Source organism: Alexandromys fortis, unplaced genomic scaffold (assembly GCF_014885135.2).
Source record: "Alexandromys fortis isolate MF-2015 unplaced genomic scaffold, M_Fortis_MF-2015_v1.1 scaffold_64, whole genome shotgun sequence".
Classification (NCBI taxonomy): domain Eukaryota; kingdom Metazoa; phylum Chordata; class Mammalia; order Rodentia; family Cricetidae; genus Alexandromys; species Alexandromys fortis.
Window position 1 is genome coordinate 6,526,686 of NW_026067976.1, and position 21,069 is coordinate 6,547,754.

Here is a 21,069-nt window from a genome sequence, read left to right on the forward strand (position 1 = left end):
GTGGGGTCCAGCAGTCAGCATTGACAAGCTCACAGAGGTGTCTCTAATGCCTGCTTACGATTGAAATCATGCCGTCAAAGCCTCTGTCGTCAGGAAGGCATTCTTGGGGAGAGCTTTAGAGCTTAGGTCTGAAGGGATAACCTTCTGCATTCGTGGGATGGCCTTGGGAGCAGAGAGGGGTGTGTGTCTCCAGGAGGAACCCCAGCCAAGATGGAAGCCAGAGCCTTTGGCAGGCAGTGCTGGGAGTAGTGGGTTCAGTTCCAGGCAGACCTCATACAAGACAACTTGGAAGGGCTGTGGCTTCTTTGTTTACTCCAGGCTGGGACAGGTGCAGTGCATCCTCCAGACGGCAGCTGAGATGCGGAGGTAGCTGTTTGTTGACAGGAGAGCATTCTGGTCACAGCTCATTTCCTGGCAGTGGAGGATGAGCTGCCACCTCAGAGAGTGGGAGGGGATGCGGAGCAGGTGAGAGAGAAACCTGGAACACAGCGGCTGGGAAGGGAAAGCGGCCCTGGATGGTCAGGAACTGGACATGTAGATCAGGCTGGCTGTGGACTTCCAGAGGTCGGCCTGTCCCTGCCTTCTGAGTGCTGAGGCTAAAGCCGCTCTCTGCCACACCCAGGGGACAGGATTTCTGAGACGATGCCCCTCCCTTTGTTCTTAGAATAGAACCCACCTCCTCTGACACTGTCAGTCCTGACTTTGGCCTAGTTTCTGCTGTTTTTCTCATTTTCTGTCCTGCCTGCTGCATGTGCAGTGTAGATTTCCTTTCCGCTGAATGCAGATATCCCCATGAGTCACTCCTCTGTTAGGGAGCATCTTTCTATGGCAATGCTCATCAGAACCAGGCCCCCATGTGTGTGACCCCTTCCCTCCACACCCTCATTGAATTAGTACCTACCATGGGCAGTGTTTGTTGGCCGATCTTTTCTTCACAACAGCCCTGGAAATAGAGTGCCGTGCTCCCATTTTACAGATAAGAAAGTTGAGGCCTCGGTATGTTATAGACAGAGTTGGCGCTGGGATGTAGAAAATGATGCCTCTTAGCACATGCCCATCCAAGTGCTTAGGAAGCCAAGGCAGATGGGTTACCATCAGGTCTAGGCTGAGCTTTGGGTCACAGCTACAGTTTAAAAACAGAATGAAAGAAAGAAAGATAAAAGGAGATGGGAGGTCAGAGAGACATGGGTTTTGACGCTCCTGCACTGAACTTTGGGGGTGCCATTTTCTCTTTTTCTGTTTCCCTTTGGAAGAACAGGGAGGACTCTTCTTTGATAAGGGAAGTTATTCTGGGGAGAAGGCAGTGCTGTGTGCCTCCTCCTTCTTTCCTGGGTGCCTAGGAAGATGAGCCAGAGGATAGAACACCAGTGTGGACAGGCTGCACAGTCAGAAGACTGCCTGGAAATGGGGTTCAGAGTTTCATGCGTGTGATTGTAGCACTTGGGAGGATAGGGCAGGGAATTGCTGTGCGTTCCAGGCCAGCATGGGCTCTACTGTCAGACTGTTTGTAAGAACAAACCAGAAACACATACAATCTTCTGTTGTATCTATGTCTCCACTCCCCCTCCTCTGCAGAGGTTTATGTACTTTTACATGTTAATGTGGGTAATTGGGTACTCACTGTTCGGCCCCTGTGTGCAGTACGTGTGTGTGCCTGTGCTCACGGCCGCCTGGTTCTTAGAGACAGATGCAGAGCATTGGCCTTACAGAGGGCAGGGGAAGCTCCTGCCCAGCATTGGGAAGTGGTAAAGGGGGAATTTCAGCTGGTCACCGAGACTCCCCTCCCCGACTCCTTGGGACAAGGTGCTAATAGTAAATACTACTCAAATCCTTTATCTTTTTGTTTTTTTTTTCTTCAGTTCATCAACCAAGGTGGATCTCAAGAGTGGGCTGGAAGAGTGTGCAGAGGCATTGAACTTATTTCTAAGTAACAAGTTTAAAGATGCCTTGGAGCTGCTTCGTCCATGGTAATTAGCTGTTTCTCATTAGATAACATAGTTTTCATGTTTCTCTGATGTCATGCTTCTGTGTTAATGTCTGTATCTGCGCAGTGTTTGTAAGCTAATTGGATTGAGACCCCTTCCCATCAACCAGCTTTAAAGAGATGTCATTTCAAATTTAGTTGATAGGAATTTTGGATACTTCTTCCCATGCTTGCTCAGATGTCTCTGGTGTTCGAGGCCCACGTTTGTTCTCTGGAGCGAAGTCTTCACACGAGCACTCCTGTTATCAATTGTTGAACAGCGTTTCCTCTGAAGCAAACAGGGGAGTGACTAGAGAAGCCTGATCTTGGTGCTAAAATCAAAGTTCAGATGTCAGGAATCCGATAGGGGCTCCCTGCTTCTGTCACTGAGTTTTGCAGACGTGGTAGTGCCCCAGCCCTACCTGCTTACTGGCCTCAGCTCTGCATTTGACGGACTTTGCAGAACTGATCTTGTCTCCAGACTCAGTTCCGGTGAAGCGGAGTTCTTTTGTAACTTGCTAGAGGAAGACTTGATGCTAAAGTTGGGGAGTCTGATCCCTCGCATCAAGTGGCCAGTGGTATCCCTCAGACTTCGCCTGTCACCGTCTGGACCACTGCTTGTCGAAGATCATTGTTGATCATCATCATTTACGCCCGAGCAATGCTTAAGCATGCATGGGCAGCCCGTTTATTGTGGTCCTCCAGTTCCTCTCCTGGGCAGTCCTCGCTGCTTGTGTTACTGTCATGCCCAAGGCTCCACAGTCTTCCTTTATGCTGTCTGTCCAGCGTTCTTTGTGCCCTTCCTCTTCACCTTATCCCGCGCACTCCTCCAAGCAGTGTTGTCTTTGGTCATCTGCTGTCTTTTATTCTCATAACATGGCTGAAGTATCTCAAGTAGCCTATCTCTTCGTGTGACGCCTAGAATCCTCCTGAGACACGCCATCTCAGGCACGTGTAGATGCTGTTCTGAGGAGCGTCTCACTGTCCAGGTTTCAAAGTTATAAAGACGGCAGCTCAAGACAAGTGTCGTATATACCTGTCATTTTGTTGTCGTTGCGTCTCTTGCTGACCAAACCTTTCCTAGTGCCTGGAATGCAGCCCTTGCTGTCCCTTTTTGCCTCTTGACATCTGAAATAGTTCCTTCCTTTGAACTGAGGTCTCCTCCCGGATAGACAAAGTTGACAGTTTGCTTGAGGTGGAGAACTAAGTCATCAGTTTCAGACAATCGTGGGAGTGTGGCAGGTAGGTATGCGTCCTCCCACCACTGCTCTTTAATCCATCCCTGGAAGTAATAATAGCAACAGCCCTGCAGGACGGGGAGACAGGCATGCAGATAGGCGGTGTGCAAATTAACAACTTAGATTTCGCCAACGACACAGCACTACTTGCTGAAAGTCCAAATGAGCTGCCGGCCATGGTAAATAGAGTGGTGAAAGTCAGTGAGAACCTTGGTATGAAAGTAAACATCGAGAAGACCGAGATTCAACACATGGGAAGGGCGCACAAGGATTTTAATAGTGTAATAAAGAATCAGAACAATCAGAACCCCAAGCAAACAGTCAACTTTGTCTATCTGGGAGGAAACCTCAGTTCAAGGGGGCGGGGTGGGGGTGGGATCCTTGTCAAAGTCTCAGTGAAATTCATACGTGTCAGGGTAGGTGCCTGAGGATTAGAATTATTAAGCAAAAGGAACGGAGATCTGAGAGAAATAGAGATGGAAACACAGAACAGCACCAGGAAGGACAGTCAGTGAATCCTGGATCCCTCATTTTCCACACTCTTATATGCTTCACCCCAAAAGGGAAGCAGGCGGCAACAGACTTCCTTAACATGATATAAGGAATAGACTTGAATTCTCCCACCTTTGGTTCTGGTGGAGCGACCTTTGGTTCTGGTGGAGCGGACCTACCTTTATACCCAAAAACCTAAACCACACCCTAGGTCAGGATCTCTAGTTGTAGCCACACTTGTTGTCAACAACTTTGAAAGAGCAAAAATCAGTTCAAACTCTCTGGCCTCCAGTCAAGGTAGCACAGGCTCATCACGTCCGTGGGCCCTCACAACTGCCTCCCTTCGCCGGCTGTCAGCTTGCCTTCTGACTCTGCGGTGTCTTTACCTGTCTCCTTTATTCATTTATTTTTGAAACAGGTCTCCTTTTCATCTCTACCATTTGCTTATAAAATAGGGATAAAAATAAATCACTAGTTATATAGTCTCTGATCTTTATGCGTAATTCACTGTTAAAATTCCCTTTTCACCCCACTTGAGTGTGAGATTTGAATGTCACGGGGTGAGCAGGCAGTGCCCTCATTCTGGACGAAGGCTCTTTAGACCCTGTCCGAGGCAAAAGGATAATGTTGCATTAGCTTTATGTAGCCTAGGGGTGTTGAGCCATAGCACTTAAATTAAAAACAAAACTCCACCTTGATGTTTCTAATATAAATGATCAGCATAAGAGGCTTTGAGGAGAGCAAGCAGCCTCAGGCCGGCATCCTGAACTTGACAACCTCAGCTCCCAGACTTTAATCGGGAGACCCAGGTAGTAGACCTGAGGTGTACTTTGGTGATCTAATTGATTGCAAAATCTTGCTTCCTCTTGGCTTTGACTAGAGAGGAGATAGCAGGTTTTTTTTTTTTTAAACCTTCTTTATTCTTTGTCTTTCATGTCAGGCATCCTGATCCCACCCATCTCCCATCCCCTTGCATCTGCCCTGTGCCCTCGCAGCCTCCACAGCAAAATAAAGCAAAATAAAATTTAAGATAAAAAAGGGAAAAAAAAAGGAAGGGAAAAATCTCATCATGGAAGCTTTAGCATGACATAGTGCGTCACGCAGTGAACCCCTTTATTCATCCATATATCTTTACATGTAGTTGTTCATCACAAAGAATCAGGCTGGCCTCAAACTCGGGGAAGATGACCTTGGATTCCTGAACTCCTGTCTCTATTTTTCAGACGCTAGAACTGAAGTTGTGTGCCATCAGGCCTCACTCATTTCAGAAATTAAGATGGTTACACTTCCCGCTATTCAATTAGAAAAAAATGAAATAGGTTTGCTTTTAAACTTTTTCTCGGAAATGAATCTCCAGGCTGCCCCCTTGTGCTGAATCAGGGAACGGCATGTTGTTGGCAGCTCTATTCTGCTGAGTTTAAATCAGGGCTTGAGTTTTTAAAGCAGGCCTTTCAGAGGTGTATCATTTCAGAAACGTGGAACAGACGTCAACATGCGTGGTGAGGATTTGGTGTTGCTGGTGTCAGAAACACCGGGACTTCTGTTTCCTTTTCTTGCATTGTTTTGAAATGTGCTAACTGTCTGTGTTCTCTGCAGGGCCAAGGAGAGCATGTACCACGCCTTGGGATACAGCACCATTGTGGTCTTGCAGGCCATCATGACCTTTGAGCAGCAGGACATCCAGAACGGCATTTCCGCCATGAAAGACGCTTTGCAAACCTGCCAAAAGTATGACTGAGTTGTTAATATCCAACTTACGACCCCAGACCTTCTTACCTTAGTGCCAAGGGGATGCTGTTTGCTGAGCTAAGGTCTCTGGGTTTGAGGCTGGCCAGAACTATACCACAGGCCTTTAGCCTCAATTCCATTGTGTAGAACTGAATTGGCCGAGAAACTTTGAGGCTTCATAATATGGCTCCCATTTTAGCACCTGCGCCCCCTGCTGGAAACACGGGTCTGAACTATAGTGAGAGCCTGAGGGAGGCTTCAGAGGGTTAGTGGAGAGCGTCTTTTGAGGTCTGCTGAGGTAGACCAGTTAAGAACCGAGTATCTTGTGAGGTCAAGCAGGGAGTGTGCTTCCTCTCAATGGGAGAACCTGCACAACCAGAAGGGAATTTCTGTTTGCCTCAGGATGTGCTTAGACACTCTTGGTGGATCAGAGTGAGGCAGAGCATCAGTGTTAAGCTCCACTCTGCATGTAGCAGGCCTCAGTGAAAGCCATTATCTGTACTGGTGAATTTTAATGTGGGCAAGATGAATCTTCATGTAATTATGTTGGCATTCCTCAAATGAAGAGCGTTTTCCCAACCGTGCACTTTACGTCCATTTTTCTCCCGTGGAGATGCTCACCACAGAAATTAGGCTTTTATCCAGGAAGAAGAGCGTAGGTTTATGCACGATTTGCGCCCAGGGTGGTGTGTGGGCTCCTCTGCACTATGCGTGCTGGGTTGAATGCCCATTGTGGTTGGCAGTGCAGGCCTAGGCACTGTGCATGCAGCGCGGGGAGAGGAGGGCTGAGAGTTGCAGCGTGATTCAGGCGGTTATCGGTGACGGTGAACTCGGTCTGATGCCCGTCTTCCCCTCTGTTCTCCTTCCACGTGTCGGTCTCCAACGCAGATACAGGAAGAAATGCACAGTTGTGGAGTCTTTCTCAAGTCTGCTTTCTCGTGGGTCGCTGGAGCAGCTGAGTGAAGGTGAGAGAGGCGGGTGTTGCTCTCCTTTCCCTTTAGAGGGAGGGACGCACCCTGTCCTACAGCCCAACACTGCAGTGTGGGAAATGAGGGGCGAATCCTTTTCTCTTCCCCATGCCGCTCATCCCCTGACTCACCTCAGCTCTGGACACAGTTGGTACCAGCACAGATGTGTATAAGGGATGCATGGAGTTTTGCTTCTCATTTGCCTTTTTTTGTAAGCCTTCACACACACACACACGCACACACACACACACGCACACACACACACTCCAGTGTCATCTGGACCCACATCAGTGTGTGCTAATGCATTTTATCTGTTCAGAGCTGTGCAGTCATGAGCAGGATGGTGCCACAGAGCGTGGGCTTTTTCACACTAAAGGACAGCTATATGGCTTTAGTTTTCTCATTGTTAGCAAATACTGCTGTGCTGAAAACATTCGTACATGTCTATGTATTCTTTCAAGTATTTCATGAGTCAGTTTTCTAAAAGTAGAATTGCTGCAACTAAGGGCCTGAGGTTTTACAATATTTATAGGTATTGGTATTTTTTCTTCTGAAAACTTTATATACAACCACTTTGGAGAGTTTCATTTTATGTAGACTTTTAATACTTTTCCAAGGTGAAAAAAAATCCTTTTTTGTTTTTGAGACAGGCTCTTCCTGTGTATTCCTCACTGGCCTGAACTTACTGTGTAGATCAGACTGGCCTTGAATTCACAGAGATCTATCTACTCTGCTTCCCACATGCTGAGATTAAAGGCATGCGCCACTCACTGTATCTGGATAGTTTTTAACCTTTAAAAATGATGATGCTGTCTACAGAGAAGATGTTTGGTTTGTGGGCTTTAAGAATATTGATAGCACTCAATAGATAGATGGAGGAAAGGTAGTTGTTAGCTGTTTTATTCCCAGTAAGACGAGGGCCGAAGTGTTCTATGTGGCCCTGCAGAGATGGTGACCCACCGTCAGGGAGCATCCGGGCAGTTCTGTAGAGGCAACGCTGTCTTGGGAGAATTCATGTCCATATTGTCATTTTCAAACTTGTCCTGTGGAGGAGGTAGTTAGTACCAAACACTGGATAAAGTAGGGCGCAGCTCCGCGCTTGGCTGTCAGAGGCAGCCAGAGTGGTCAAGTATACCGCAGACCTCGAGTGAGATTTATCACGGGGCTTTCTTTGCTCCGTAGGTGTGTCGCCAGCTTGATTGGGACATTGAGTGACGTGAGTTATGAGTGTTGATTACAGTTGAGGATTGTGACACATCACGTCTTTAGGACTTCCTGAAAACGAGGATAGTGTGGACTCAGCCATGACAGAAGCAGATGGCATTTTGTCGGTTACCGCGGGCAGTTGAACCCCATCCTCTTTTCCATTAGAAACTGACCCCCAAGCATCTATAAGAGTACAGACTGATACTTGGAGGCCCAAAGTTTTCCAGAGATGACCCACGGGAGATGAAATTGGCCCTGGCATGACTCTGGGATCTGTATTCTTCCTCCTGGCACCCTCCAAGTGGCACTGGCTCCTGCTTGCCTTTTTGTGGTCTGAGATTGATATTGGAGAGTTTTAAAATCTTGGTTTTGGGAGGAATGACATGGCATTATTGGTGTGAGTATAAATAATTTTAAAATACCACAATGCTCTGTTTTCTAAAAGTGTTCTTTGGGCACCAGATTCACTCTTGGTGCTTTCTTTAACGTTAACTGACCGAATATGTTTAACCGATGGCCACGAAGAGTAAGTGGCCAAGGTGGCCAACATCGAAGCAGTATTTAAAATGGTCTACTTTCCCTAAAACTCAGCTATTTCCACTGGCCCCATGCTCTCCTGTAGGGGAGTAGAAAACATCCTTCATGGTTGATGGAAAAATATTGAATTATCACATCTGGAAAATCAATGACTGTGCTCTGATTTTTCCTTCTTGCCTCTAAACAGAGCATTTTAAAAAAAAAAATCTGGACTTTGTACTAATTATTGAAAAACTAACTAGCCCATGTCTGTAGCTTCTTCTGAACTATTGGTATCTTTAGATTATTACAAAAAGACTGTGTTTAGCTAGCTTTTGAGTACACTGTGAATTTCTTTCATGAACTAAGGAATTTACATTAAGAGGCATTTTGGTAAAGAAATTATACAGTGTAACTCAACCGTGATGAAGGGATAAAGCTCTGGAAATTAAGTTGCATGTTATTCCCAGGGCCTTTGGCTGCTACCGCAATCCAAGCAGACTTTATGTTTGAGGGCCGCTTTCCTTTGCTTTCTGCTGCTGTGATAAAACACCATGACCTAAAGCAACTTGGGGAGGACAGGACTTATTTGGCTTATAGGTCACAGTTCATTTTTAGGGGAAGCCAAGGCAGGAACTGAAGCAAAGACCATGGAGGGAAGATGGGTACTGGCTTGTTCCCCATGGCTTCCTCAGCCGGCTTTCTTACACCACCCAGGACCACCTTCTGGGCCCTCCAACACCAATCATCAATCAAGAAAATGCCCTACAGACTTGCCTGCAGGCCAGCCTCAGCTGAGGGTCCTCTTCCTGGATAGTCTAGGCTTTTGTCAGGCTGATGACTAACCAGAACAATGGGCATGGCATAACACTGTAGCTTTAGTATGGGATTTGTCTTCCTGTTGGTAATTTTGCTTACGTTTCTAGCTGTGTTAAGGAATGAGTATACTACATGAAGTTTCTTTCCATGGGCTTACCACGGGCCACACTTGCTCCTCTCCACCGTGTCTGCTGACTGGAGCTGAGTAGCTTCAGGCTGACTTCAGAGAGTCAGCGTGAGGTGCAATGCTTTGGACGTGGAAAGAGTCCCTGCTCTCCCTGCTTCGTGATGTGTCCTGTGTAGTACTCTTTCCTGTCTGTCTTGGTCTTGGTAAGGACCTGCTGTTTAGCCTGGCAAATCAGGCCGGCTGTAACATTCGGTACTGTCCCGTGTCACCCTGACTGGCCTTTCTGTCCTGCTGCCCTCTCCTCTCATACATTTCAGGCTGCGGCCAGGGAGCCCCGGTGCCCTTTGAGGAGGGGTCCTGTGCTTTCGTGCCCTGCTTTATCTGGTCCTCTAACAGTGCTTACTTTCCCCTCTTCACCTGCTCCAGGCAGGTGGTCTCTTCCCAAGGCGGCCTTTGACATTAATAATCCCAGGTGGTTGTCACCTTTACATTACCTAGGAGGAGGCTGGTTGGGTGACCAAAAATAACCCGCCATTTTGAATTCCCCTGAAGATACGGCGAGGCTCACCTGGAGGGATGGTGTCCTGGAGACCACCACCTTGACTGGCGGCGATGCCCGATGAGTGCTGTCTTCTGTGGCTGCCACCCTGGCTGCTGGGGAGCTCAGCTGCGTAGTCCTCATAAATTGAACATCTGAGTCTGTATGAGAGAGCCCGTGGGTTATGTGTGTGTAAAGGAAGGAGAACTTATATTCTTACCTAGTAACACAGATTGCCCTGAGTTGCCCTGTCCGTTGAACTGCAAAGGCACACAGGCATGGGCCAGGATCAGTGATGGTGAAAGCTGCCAGTGTTCATAGCAGGGTTTTTTGTGTCTGGTAAGCGCTGTGGGGAAACTCCTTTAATGCTCAGTTGCAAAGTAGAGACGTTGTTAGCAGACTGTGTGAGGGAGGGTCTAGCCAAGAGGGGGTGTCCTGTGCTGAGCTCCACGTTAGCATGGGACAGGGGCTTTCCTCCAAGGTCATTCACTTAAACCACACACCAATTTGCCTCCCACAGAGAAAGGAGTCTGATGATTTTTGTTTATGTAGAAACATAACGATTACTTTCCCCGGATCTCTGCAACTATCACAGGTTGTATAGGAAGTCGGGGCATGTTTGGGGTGGTGTGTACATATCCTGGGTTGTATAGGAAGTTGGGGCACGTTTGGGGTGGTGCTCACATCCCTGGGCACAGCTATGGCTCCTTTTGTGAGCACCTCATGTTTGTGCTCAGATTGAAAATGCTGTAAGTCGGAAAGGACGGCTCCTTTGCTGCTGCCTCTAAGGAGTCCTGACTTGTGCACAGGGCAGTAGGTTCTCCTACAACTCCCGGAAGTGGTGGCGGTGTGTCTGACCGTCATCCTGATGGCCATGCCGTCATAGTTTAGAAGCTAGAATTTGTAAGTTTAATGAGCCTTTTCAATCTATACCACTGCTAAATGCTCATGCTACTGTTATTTTTAGGTATTTTTCTTCTTTCTAAATGGCTTTTGAATTTTGTTTGCCTCAATCAGGCATGGTGATCCTTGCTTTTAATCACAGCACCAATCAGGTTGTTGAGGCAGGACAGTCTGAGCTACCTAGTGAGTTCCAGCCTGCCTGGGCTCCGACGTGAGGCTCTGTCTCCAACAGTTGCTTTCCTCTGCTGTCCAAGCCTCACTCTGCTGTCACTGTTGAAAGGGGCCGAAGACGACTTCCCTGAACAGTTCACAGATTCCAGGAAAATCTTGTGCCGGGGCTAAGAACAAATCATCCTGTTTCTCTGGATGCACGGAAGCTGTCTAGGCCTGTGTATCTCTCATGGGCTCCTCGCCTTCCAGCCCTTTCAGAACGTCTAGAGCAATACTGTGCCTTAATATAATTGTGTTTGTTTTTAACAGAGGAAATGCATGCCGAAATCTGCTACGCCGAGTGTCTCCTACAGAAAGCCGCGCTCACGTTTGTGCAGGTAATCAAGGTCTGGCTGAATATTGGTGTTGGGTGGGAAGCCTGCCAGCGTTGTACAGAAGCATCGTGTGTTAGCACTGACACTTAGAGTGGTGATGGAAGGTGTTATCCTGATAAAGCCTGTCTGAAAGAAGGCTCCAGAGAGCTGTATTCCCACACAGATGCACTTAGTGACGGTGTTTCAGATGACTTAGGATGCTTCCTAGTGTGGAAACAGAAGGAGATCCAGGTCGCACGTGTGGGGTCTGAGGAGCCCTCCCTCCCCGTCCCCAGGGTTTGTCTGTGTAGCCTTGGCTGTCCTGGAGCTCGCTCTGTAGACCGTGTTGGCCTTAGACTCGCAGAAATCTGCCTGCCTCTGCCTCCTGAGTGCTGGGACCTCTGCACATTGCTTACCGTGTCACCTGCTTCTGCGCAGCTCAGTCACACTGCCTTGGTAGCCTTGGTCCATTCCATGGACCCTTCAGATTTTACCCACCCTGTTCTTTCTATCCTCATTCCCCCCCCCCCCTTTTTTTTTTGCTTTTGTCTCAAGACAGGATTTCACTGTGTAGCTGTGGCTGGCCTGTAACCCTCTGTAAGACCAGGCTGTCCTTGAACTCATGGAGGTTCACCTGCCCCTGCCTCCCAAGTGCTAGCCACCATACCTGGCCAGAACAGTATTTAAAAGTCAAGGAATCCTTTTCTTAGGAGGTGCCTTACCTGCCACCTGTGTATGCCTCAGTGCTTCTCAAAACATGACTTCAGCATTGTGGCTCAGTGGTGACTGTCACGAGGGACAGGAGTAGAGACGAAAAGAAAGTAGAAAGCAACCTCAAACTTCTGAATTATCTTGGAAATTATTGTCCTCTGTTTTTTGGGGGGGGTGGCTTGTCTCGATATTTTATTCCCCTGCAAGTTGACCTGTTAGCTTAGATTCTGATTCAGTGCAATTGAATCAGTGTGGCCCTTTTATCCTCTTCCCCCAAGCCCTGTACGTAACCCAGATGGGTTGACAACAACGGTATCACCATCTTAGTAGCACCGTGATGTGAGTGAGTCACGGAGGCCCCAGAATTTCTCCTTATGTGTTTCCAAAGGGAGATTTGACAATTAAATATTAGGTGTACGAGTTTGTTTTGTAACTGAGGACTTGAAATCAAGCTTCTTGGAGGTGTTCATGACTTCCTGTCTTCCTCATGTCTGCCTGTGGTCACTTCTGTACCCGTGTTTTGGCTGTTTAAAGATCTGCAGCTCTACCCCTTCCTCTGTGCTCCCACCGTCACTGCCCCTGCAGAGGCGCTCATCAGTTTTTGCTGAATTGATTGTACAGCAGTTGAGTGACTCTGTCTCTGGTTTCTTTTTACTTTTAATTCATCCCGCATTCTGTGATTGAGGACTATCAGAAATGAGATTGTCGCCTTGTTATTTTCTGTTTCTGCATTTCATGGCTTTCGTGGACTCTGTCAGTGTTCTCTATCAGAATATCACAAATTGGGAAGAGGTTTCCAGGCTGCACTGGTGCCTCCCCCTAAGTCCCCTGCTTCTCCTCTTAGGGTTGTCCTCAGGTGCTAACCCTAGGCCCAGGGATCAATGTGACTCCTCCCTTCTCTTCAGTAGCTGCTCAATCTCCGTATATGCAGATGTCAGAGTGTTGGCTCTCATCTCTGTACGTGCAGATGCCAGCATGGCCTTCACTGCTCCCTGCCGTGTCCAGCTGACGTTTCCTTTGCATGCAAATTTAGGACTGCTTTGCCTTCCTTCACCTGGCCGTCCCTTGTCCAGCGCTTCAGGAGGGTTTTCTGGCTGATGTCATGTCCACTTCGTGTTCTTTCTCTTGACGTCTGTGTGTATGTGTCTCCATCACTGCGCATGCCTAGTCCCTTAGCACATCATGTTGCTTTTGCATTCAGGTGCCCAGCACAAAATAAGCATTTGGTCAGTGTTTGCTGAATCACAAAATACAATGAAACACCCTTATTTGAGTTAGACTAACAACCAAGACATTTTTTCTACCTGTATTTGAACCTCTGTAAATATAAGAGTTCTTAAATTAAGCAAGCACTTAAGTTGTATAGTGAATTTTGCATTTACTGACTTGTATATTAATGGGAATGTTAAACATTTAAGTAGCTAATGAGAATAGTAAACTAAAACAGCTTCTCTTTCGCCAGTCTCCTTAGAAGTGTGGAGCATAGGCTCGTCTCTGTCAGCACCATTAGCATAATGTCCTTCAGTGGATTATTGGATATAATTTATTAGGAGACTCTTTTAGAATACTGGTTCTGAAAATGCCATTCATCTAGGCAACTGCCTCAATTTCATGATGAATAACCCTGAGGCAGAGAGAAGTAAAATGATCCCCTACCCCCAAATTGCATATTAGTGACAACCTCTTCAGAATTTAGATCAGTGTTTTTTGGTCTGCAAATTTATAGGATTAAAATGTACAATGTTAAGTAGACTGCTTGTCCAATGACCACTGAAAGAAGAACTATTTACTGGGTGGGATGGATAGGAAAGTTTAGCCTTAAGCTGATTTGTGTAGCCAAGTTTTCTGGATACCACTGCCCCCGGGAGAGTGTTGCTCAGTAGATGCTCAGTTTTGGACTACATCTGGCCCAAAATTTGTGAGGATTACTTCTTTAGAAATACAAGGTATGGCTCAGCAGTTAAGAACACTGCCTGCTCTTCTTAAGGTCCTGAGTTCAATTCCTGACAACCACATGGTGGCTCACAACCATCTATAATGAGATCTGGTGCCCTCTTCTGGCCTGCAGGCGCACATGTAGGCAGAACACTGTATACATAATAAATAAATAAATCTTAAAAAGGGAAAAAGAAATACAAGGTAATGCAAACATTTTTTTAAAAAAATATTTCTTTTACTACCTTCAAACTTGTAAGAAAATTACAAAATGGCACATTTCAAATGTAAAGCAGGACTCATGTCGATTTCAAAAGTGTGTGCTCAAAATATGTTTGGGACTAGGGATGCTGATTAGTGGTAGTGCTGTAGGTTCCCTTCCCAGTAAACACACACACACACACACACACACACACACACACACTCTTTTTCTCATTATACAAATACATACTGTTTAACTTTTCCCCCTAAATGCTCTAATTATTTAATTGTATTATTTTCAGGATGAAAATATGATCAACTTCATCAAAGGTGGACTCAAAATTAGAACAAGTTACCAAATATATAAGTAAGTTACAAAGTAAAATGTGACTTAAATTGAAATTCAGTTAACTATTTTTGAAGACAGGCTCTTATTTTATAGCCTCGGCTAGCCTGGAACTCTTGATTTTCCTGCCTCAGCTTCCCAAGTGTCACCACACTTAAGATTGGCTTTTAAATAGATTGATTCTTGGGCTGTACAATTTTGTTCTTCCAAATTCTTATGAACCCAGCATGGCTAGATTTCTTCATTTGGTGTTGGTAAATCACTTGACTCTTGCCTGAGTGTACTTGGTGCTGTAGGACAGAGAGGTCTAAATTTACATGCATTTCAAGAGCAAATATTGAAAGAGAAAATGGGAGACACAGTTTCTGGTTAGGTAACCTTTATTTATTTCTCCTAAGAATTATTTGTCTATTTTGTATTTGTGCTGTTTTTTTATGTATTATTTTCTTGAGACTTACTATATAGCACAGCCTGGCTTTAAACCTCTGATTCTCCTGCCTCAGACTTTGGAGTGCTGGAATTACAAGCACGTGCCATTACATTTGGCTTGCTTTAATAAAAACTTTTTAAAAATCTGCTATAATTTTGTACCTCTATTTCTTATGGTTACTGTAGTGATTATAACGTCCTTCTTTGCTTATTATAGTTAGCGTAGAGTTACTACGTACTATTATGTGTAAAATGTAAGAGCTTTGTCAAAAGTTTCCTTTGCTACCAGTTGGCCTTGTTTTGGCTTCGTTTCTCCTGCTGTGATAAAACCCTCAAACCAAAAACAACTTAGGGGAGGGGAGGGCTTATTTGGCTCATACTTCTAGGCCACAGCCATCATTGAGGGAAGGCAGAGCAGGATCTCAAACAAGAACTTGAAGCAGAAACCATGTTTACTGTGTCCTGGCTCACACATAGGCTCATGCTCAGCTTTCTTACACTGCCCAGGACCTTCCCAGGGAATGATGCCGCCCACAGTGGGCCGCATCTTCTAAAACAATTAGTAGTCATTCTCTCAGACTTGCCCACAGGCCAGTCTAATTTTTATAATCCCTCAATGGAGACTCCTTCTCAGGCGACTCCAGGCTATGTCAAGCTGACCATTTTAATTATTGACATATTTACAGGACAGCCTTTTAACTGTTGTGATGTGTTCTATATGAGCATCATTAAACCTGTAACACAACATCAGCTCTTTGTTTTAAAGTCCTTTGTCTCACTCTGGTCTGCTCACCACTGTATTCGGCATCCTTTCTGTTCACTCGTCTACTGATGAACTTCCTTAGCTTCTCTCCTCGTGTGAACTTTCAACGTTTTTCTTCTGTTTTCATTTATTTGCAAACCTGCTTATTTTGGCTTTCACCTTCAAGGACATTCTTGCTAACTCTAGTATTCGGAGTTGTTAGGGTGCCTGTTTTTCAGCACCTAAAACCACCACACTGTTGCATCAGCGCTTGTGTGGTTGAGACCTCTGCCATGTGTGTAATTGTTTCCTAGATCTAATGAGCCATTGTTTCTGTCTCCTGAAGAACATGTTGTATCTGCGTCTCAGCAGTTTGAGTGTGGTTTTGGCTTTGGCTTTTATGGCCATTATTTCCTCAAAGTTGTTGTTGTTGTTGTTTTTCTCTGCATCTTTTCTACTTATTTCCTCTGAACCTCTAATGGCACATGAGTCAGTCTGATTGGGTTTAGTAAGTTACATACAGTTTTTAATGTTAGCTTAGACCCAGCATGTGGGTCATCCTGGAATCAGTTTCTTTTCATTGCTTTTCTGTTGACTGTATGTCATGTTTTCCCATGGAATGATGTTTAAATTGGATACTGATGTATCTGTGGAAACTCTGGATTCTTTCATCCTTCCCCTGAATTGTACCAAGCTCTGTTCTAGAAAGCAATTATTTGCTTAGACCTGGGCTCTGGATTCTTACTGTTGTAGGACATCACACCTGCACCTCTGCTGCCTCTGGACCCTCCCCTAGTCACATGGCTGATGGGTTCCTACCAGTAGAGAGTTCCCACCTCTCGTCTGTGGAAATGCCCTTATATCCACCCAGCCCCTCTAGCGCAGGGAGTCCGTGGCGTCCTGATGGTGTTGTGTGTACCCTGGAAGGAGTGGGGCTTGCTTTCAGGTACAGACACGTGGATATAAAGTTAATTCGTGAGCTATTTCCTGCTTTCGAATTTAACTCTTCTCCAGTTTCTGCCTACTCCACCTTCAGTTTCCAAGCCTGCAGAAATATTTTAAATATATTTTTGTGTATTTTTTAGGGTTTATAATTGTTATGTGTGGGAGAACAAGTCTCACATAAGCTTCCTGCCATTACTGGGAACAAATCCCATTACCAGAAGCAGAACCCAAATCGGTACTGCAAGAGGCGCTTTTACCAGTAGTCATTATGTAAACTTGGAATCCATAAAAAAGAAAGAAAGAAGGAAAATATTGCAAGAGGGAGCTGATGTGGGAAACTTGGCATTATGTTTTTAAATTTCCTTTCCAAGTATTTTTTAGAAGATTAAAGAGGTGGTTGCTTTTCCAGTCATCAAAACTTTAAAATACAAATTTAAGTAGTCCTATGGTAACGAAGACCACCTTTATCACTGTAGTGACAGGGATTTTAGATGTTTGTGTGTGTGTGTGTGTGTGTGTGTGCAACTAGATGTTTAGTTAGCATTTCACACTACTGAATTCCCATTTACACATGAGTCCTTTCAAAATAGTGGAGAAAGAGAAATACTTTAGATAAATATTTTTTTGAAAACTGTTTTAAGAAAAAAAATACACCATTAGCCTTGCGGTGGTGATACCTTTCTTTAATCCCAGCACTCAGGAGGCAGAGGCAGGAGGATCTCTGTGAGTTCAGGGCCAGGCTCCAAAGCTACAGAAACCCTGTCTTGAAAAACAAACAGAAAACAAAACAACAACAAAAAAGCCCATCATTGATACAAAAATAAATTCCAACAAGATTTAGTGTTTTACAAATTTTAAGTTATTAGGAAAGAACATAGGGTAATATTTTATGATCTTAAAATTAAAAGCTTGGGGAAGGAGACATGTCTTAGGTGCTAAGTGCTACATTCTGATTTGTTACAGGACCAAAGTTTGGATCTCAGTATCCACACTGGGTAACTCACAAATCCCCATGATTTCAGTTCCAGGCAATCAGAGGCAAATTGTGTGTATGCGTGCACACACACACACACACACACACACACCCCAAAAAAAACCCTAAAATCCTTTTAAACTTAAATGAAATTTTTCTACTTTGAAATAATTTATTATAATTTTTATATATCTATTCAGATTTAACAGATACACTCATCCTACAAAATAAAAAGCTCGATTATCGTTTAAAATCAGCTTTTAACCTTCCATGAAAACTTTCCACTGTGAGAGCTGGAATGACTGAGTGGCTAAGAGTTCCTACTACTAATGCAGTGGACCAAATTCAGGTCCTAGCTCCCACGTCAGCAGTTCACTGCCTGGAATTCCCGGTCCCAGGGATCCTATGCCTCTGGTCTTCTCGGGTACCGATACAGAGCACAACACATCCACATGCAGACATTAACAGATATAATTAATTTTAAAAACATTTCTTTGTGAGATATTTTTCATTAGAAAGGATTTTCATGGCTCTTTCACTTAGATGCACAAATACGTACTGCATAATCACAGCTCATTATTAAACTGACATCTGCGCCTTTACAGTGTCCAGCTGTCTCAGTGTTCCTTTTATTCGAGGGTCTAATCTGAGAGTCACGTTTAGTTGCCACGTCCCCTTAATCTCTGTCTGCTGAGACAGGCTCTCATTCTAGCCCATACTGGCCTTGAGCTCAGTAACCCAGGCTGACTTTGAACTCCTGGAAATCCTCCTGTTTCAGCCTCTTGAGTGCTAGGATCGCAATCCTGTGCCACCAAGTCTGTTTTGTTTGTTTGTTTTAGAGAAAATGCACGTGGCTCAGGGCAGACAGCAGTCTGGGCTAAGTTGGAAGGATCTGAATCACAGTAGTTCTGGTCAGTTAGTACTGCTTAGAAGCCAGGCTAGCTCTGAGCTTGCTAGATTTGCCTAGAAAGCGTCCTAAGGGAAACTGTGCCTTACACATTACATTGCATTGGTGATGGGAGCTACCTGGTTACACCCTATGATTTTGTCTGTTCCTCTTTGTGGCATTGGGATGGAACGTGGGGCCTTGGGGACAACATACAGGTGTCCTGTCACCGAGACACATCCTCTGCGGTCCCTTCTCAGAGGGCTGTTTCCCGGTCCAGTTGGCAGTTGCCACTTACTTTTTTACATGCCTTTGATTGTTTGTCTTTTGACAATGATCTGGGGTCTGGGGATGTAGCTTAGCAGCTCTTTCCTAGCGAGTGAGAGCCTGGGGTTCAGATACCACTACCACCACCACCAACAACCAGCAGCACCCACCACCAGAACCAGCACCACCAGCACCACCCCCACCCCACCTCACTCCTACCCACCCCCACCAGCACCCCCTCCCCACACCCTTTTGCTTCTGCAAAGGGAAAGCTCAGACAAACGGTGCAGCTGGGATGGCAGTATTCTCAGCAAGCTGTGACTATCTCTGTGAGTCTCTGGCAGCTACAGGGAACTGGAATCTTTGCCTGCAGCACCCGAATTTCAAGGTGGCGGGCAGGGCTGTGACGTGTTCACAGCAGTGGAGACCTAAACACTCCGGAAGCCTTCCTGGAAATGCTCCAGGAAACTAAGGTTGACGCCCTGAGATTCTGTGGCTCCTAAATTGAGCTTGCCACTGGCCCTTACTCTATCTCAGTCCGAAATAGTGATCCTGCCTCTAAGAATCTTAGAATGAGACTCCGCCTAAGAGCTGTCTCTTCTCATTTTATAATTCTCTCTAGGGCTCGGTTTAAAGGTATGCACTTCCCTGTTTCTATGGCAACTGTGTGGGTGCTGGGATTAGAGGTGTGTGTTACCACTACCTGGTCTGTAAGACTGACCAGTGGGGCTGTTTTACTCTCTGATTATCAGGCAGGCTTTATTTATTAAAATACAAATGAAATGCCATCACAATCACACTTTGCATTTTTGTAATGACATTTGTAGAATGCAATTTGTATATTTATAGTGTATAATACAGGTGGGAAGCCTGATTTAACATTTGTTTGTCAGAGCCCCAGGACACTGATGCTCTCCTCTTCTTTCTCACCCTAGAGAGTGCCTTTCCATCCTGCATGTCATTCAGAAGAACAAACAGGAGCAGCACTTCTTCTATGAGTTTGAAGGCGGTGTCAAGCTTGGCACGGGGGCCTTTAATTTGGTACGGAAGCATTTATAAAGAAACTGGAACCTTTTGTAGACAAAACCAAGTATCCCTCATCTGTATTTGAATGCTGTCCCAAACCTCTACCTCTGTTTGATTGATGAACCAGTTTTCCTGTGTCGTGAATGTTACCAAGTTCTGCATGCACTTAGATAGCACAGGGCAAGGGAAGCGTGGGCACCCTGACTGAACAGTTAAAGCCTTTAGTAGTGAGGAGCCTAGAACCTGTTCTGTTTTTGCCTTGGGAATATTGTTATCTTGGCAATGGTGGCTCTGGAGTGGAAAACGCAGGGGCAGGGGAGTGATCTAACTTGAGGAATGATTGTTCATAGTCTCTGGGGAGATGCAGAGTGAGTAAGACTGTCTGAATACAATGTGTTATTTGGAGATCTGGAAATTTTACAAGATTTAGCTGGTTAGAAAATGAAGTAGCGAAAAGAATCATGCGCGTTGCTCAGTGTCGGGGTATGCGGACTTTACTCCATAGATTGCATAAGTTGCATAGATTGTTAAAGCCCTCATCATTCACCTGGTCCACGATGTCTTCCATTCAGAGAGAGAGAGATATCCAAAACCTCTTCTTTCCTCCTAAGTCCCTGGCTCTGTAGCCCCAGCCCATTGGTTCCAGCCATGAGCTGGTAAGTCACTACACATGCAGCCATTTCTGGGAGATTGTCCCTTCTCCACTCTCCTCCAGGGATGTCCCGGGAAGGAGCTGAGCTGGTGCAGCTGTCTGCCTCTATCAGTGCTGGAGCATCAACCGTGTTACCTTAGGACCTCGCTTAAAGCAGGATGGGGCTCATGCCTGTAATCCAGCACTCGGGAGCAGGAGGCAGGATCAAGTCTAGCTTACGCTGCAGATGAGACCTAGCTCAACAAAACACGGCAGAACGGAAAAAAGAACCCACCCTCGCCCACAGTGACTTTCTTGTCATCACTTCTCGTCACACAAGAAGAGCCAAGGCAGCGCTTCGAGGGTCGTGGGAAGGCCAGGCTTCGTCTCCTCACTGCTTCATACTCAGTTTAACGTGGCTTAGTTTGTAGGAGCTTTTGAACTTGTGACCAGCTTGGGCAGCCGTTGGGTTGTCAATAGTTAAAGTTTTCTAAAACCCAGGTGCACTCCCGTTTCTGTTCTTTCTTACAGATGCTGTCTCTTCTACCAGCAAGAATTATCAGACTGCTCGAATTTATTGGATTTTCTGGAAACAGGGTATGAATGGCATTTTGTCCTCATGTGGACAGGGATTTCCGCTTCTCTCTGTTGTAGCTTTTGGGAGATGTTCTCTCAGGAGTGCCTCCTCTCCTAGGCTTCAGGTCAATGCCGTCACATCCACAGAGTGCCCTCAGACTGTCCCAGTGAGGCTCAAGTGTCCCTAATTTCAGAATCATCTAGTCTTCTTTCTGAGGGAGCTCACTCTGGTCCCATAAAAGAGTGAGTTCCTGTCTCACTGCCCCACTGGGTGGCGGTCTCTGCGGGCATAGAATCCTTTGTTCTTGCCTGGCCTAGCATCTTGAGTTTGTACCTCAGGATGATTTTCTGTGGGGCTGGGGATGAAGCCCAGGCCTGG

The 21,069-nt window shown here is 45.7% G+C and overlaps 1 protein-coding gene across 4 annotated transcripts in view; it reads left to right on the forward strand.

Annotated features, from left to right (window-relative positions):
* Ttc39b (tetratricopeptide repeat domain 39B) overlaps positions 1 to 21,069 on the forward strand; it is a 112,501-nt gene that overhangs the window by 63,339 nt on the left and 28,093 nt on the right. For all 4 annotated transcript variants that reach the window (XM_050157451.1, XM_050157453.1, XM_050157454.1 and 1 more), the window contains 7 exons: positions 1,860 to 1,967; positions 5,290 to 5,421; positions 6,310 to 6,386; positions 10,979 to 11,046; positions 14,172 to 14,236; positions 19,393 to 19,498; positions 20,646 to 20,711. In XM_050157451.1, the coding sequence (XP_050013408.1) occupies positions 1,860 to 1,967; positions 5,290 to 5,421; positions 6,310 to 6,386; positions 10,979 to 11,046; positions 14,172 to 14,236; positions 19,393 to 19,498; positions 20,646 to 20,711 (622 nt within the window). The remainder of the gene's footprint in view (positions 1 to 1,859; positions 1,968 to 5,289; positions 5,422 to 6,309; positions 6,387 to 10,978; positions 11,047 to 14,171; positions 14,237 to 19,392; positions 19,499 to 20,645; positions 20,712 to 21,069) is intronic.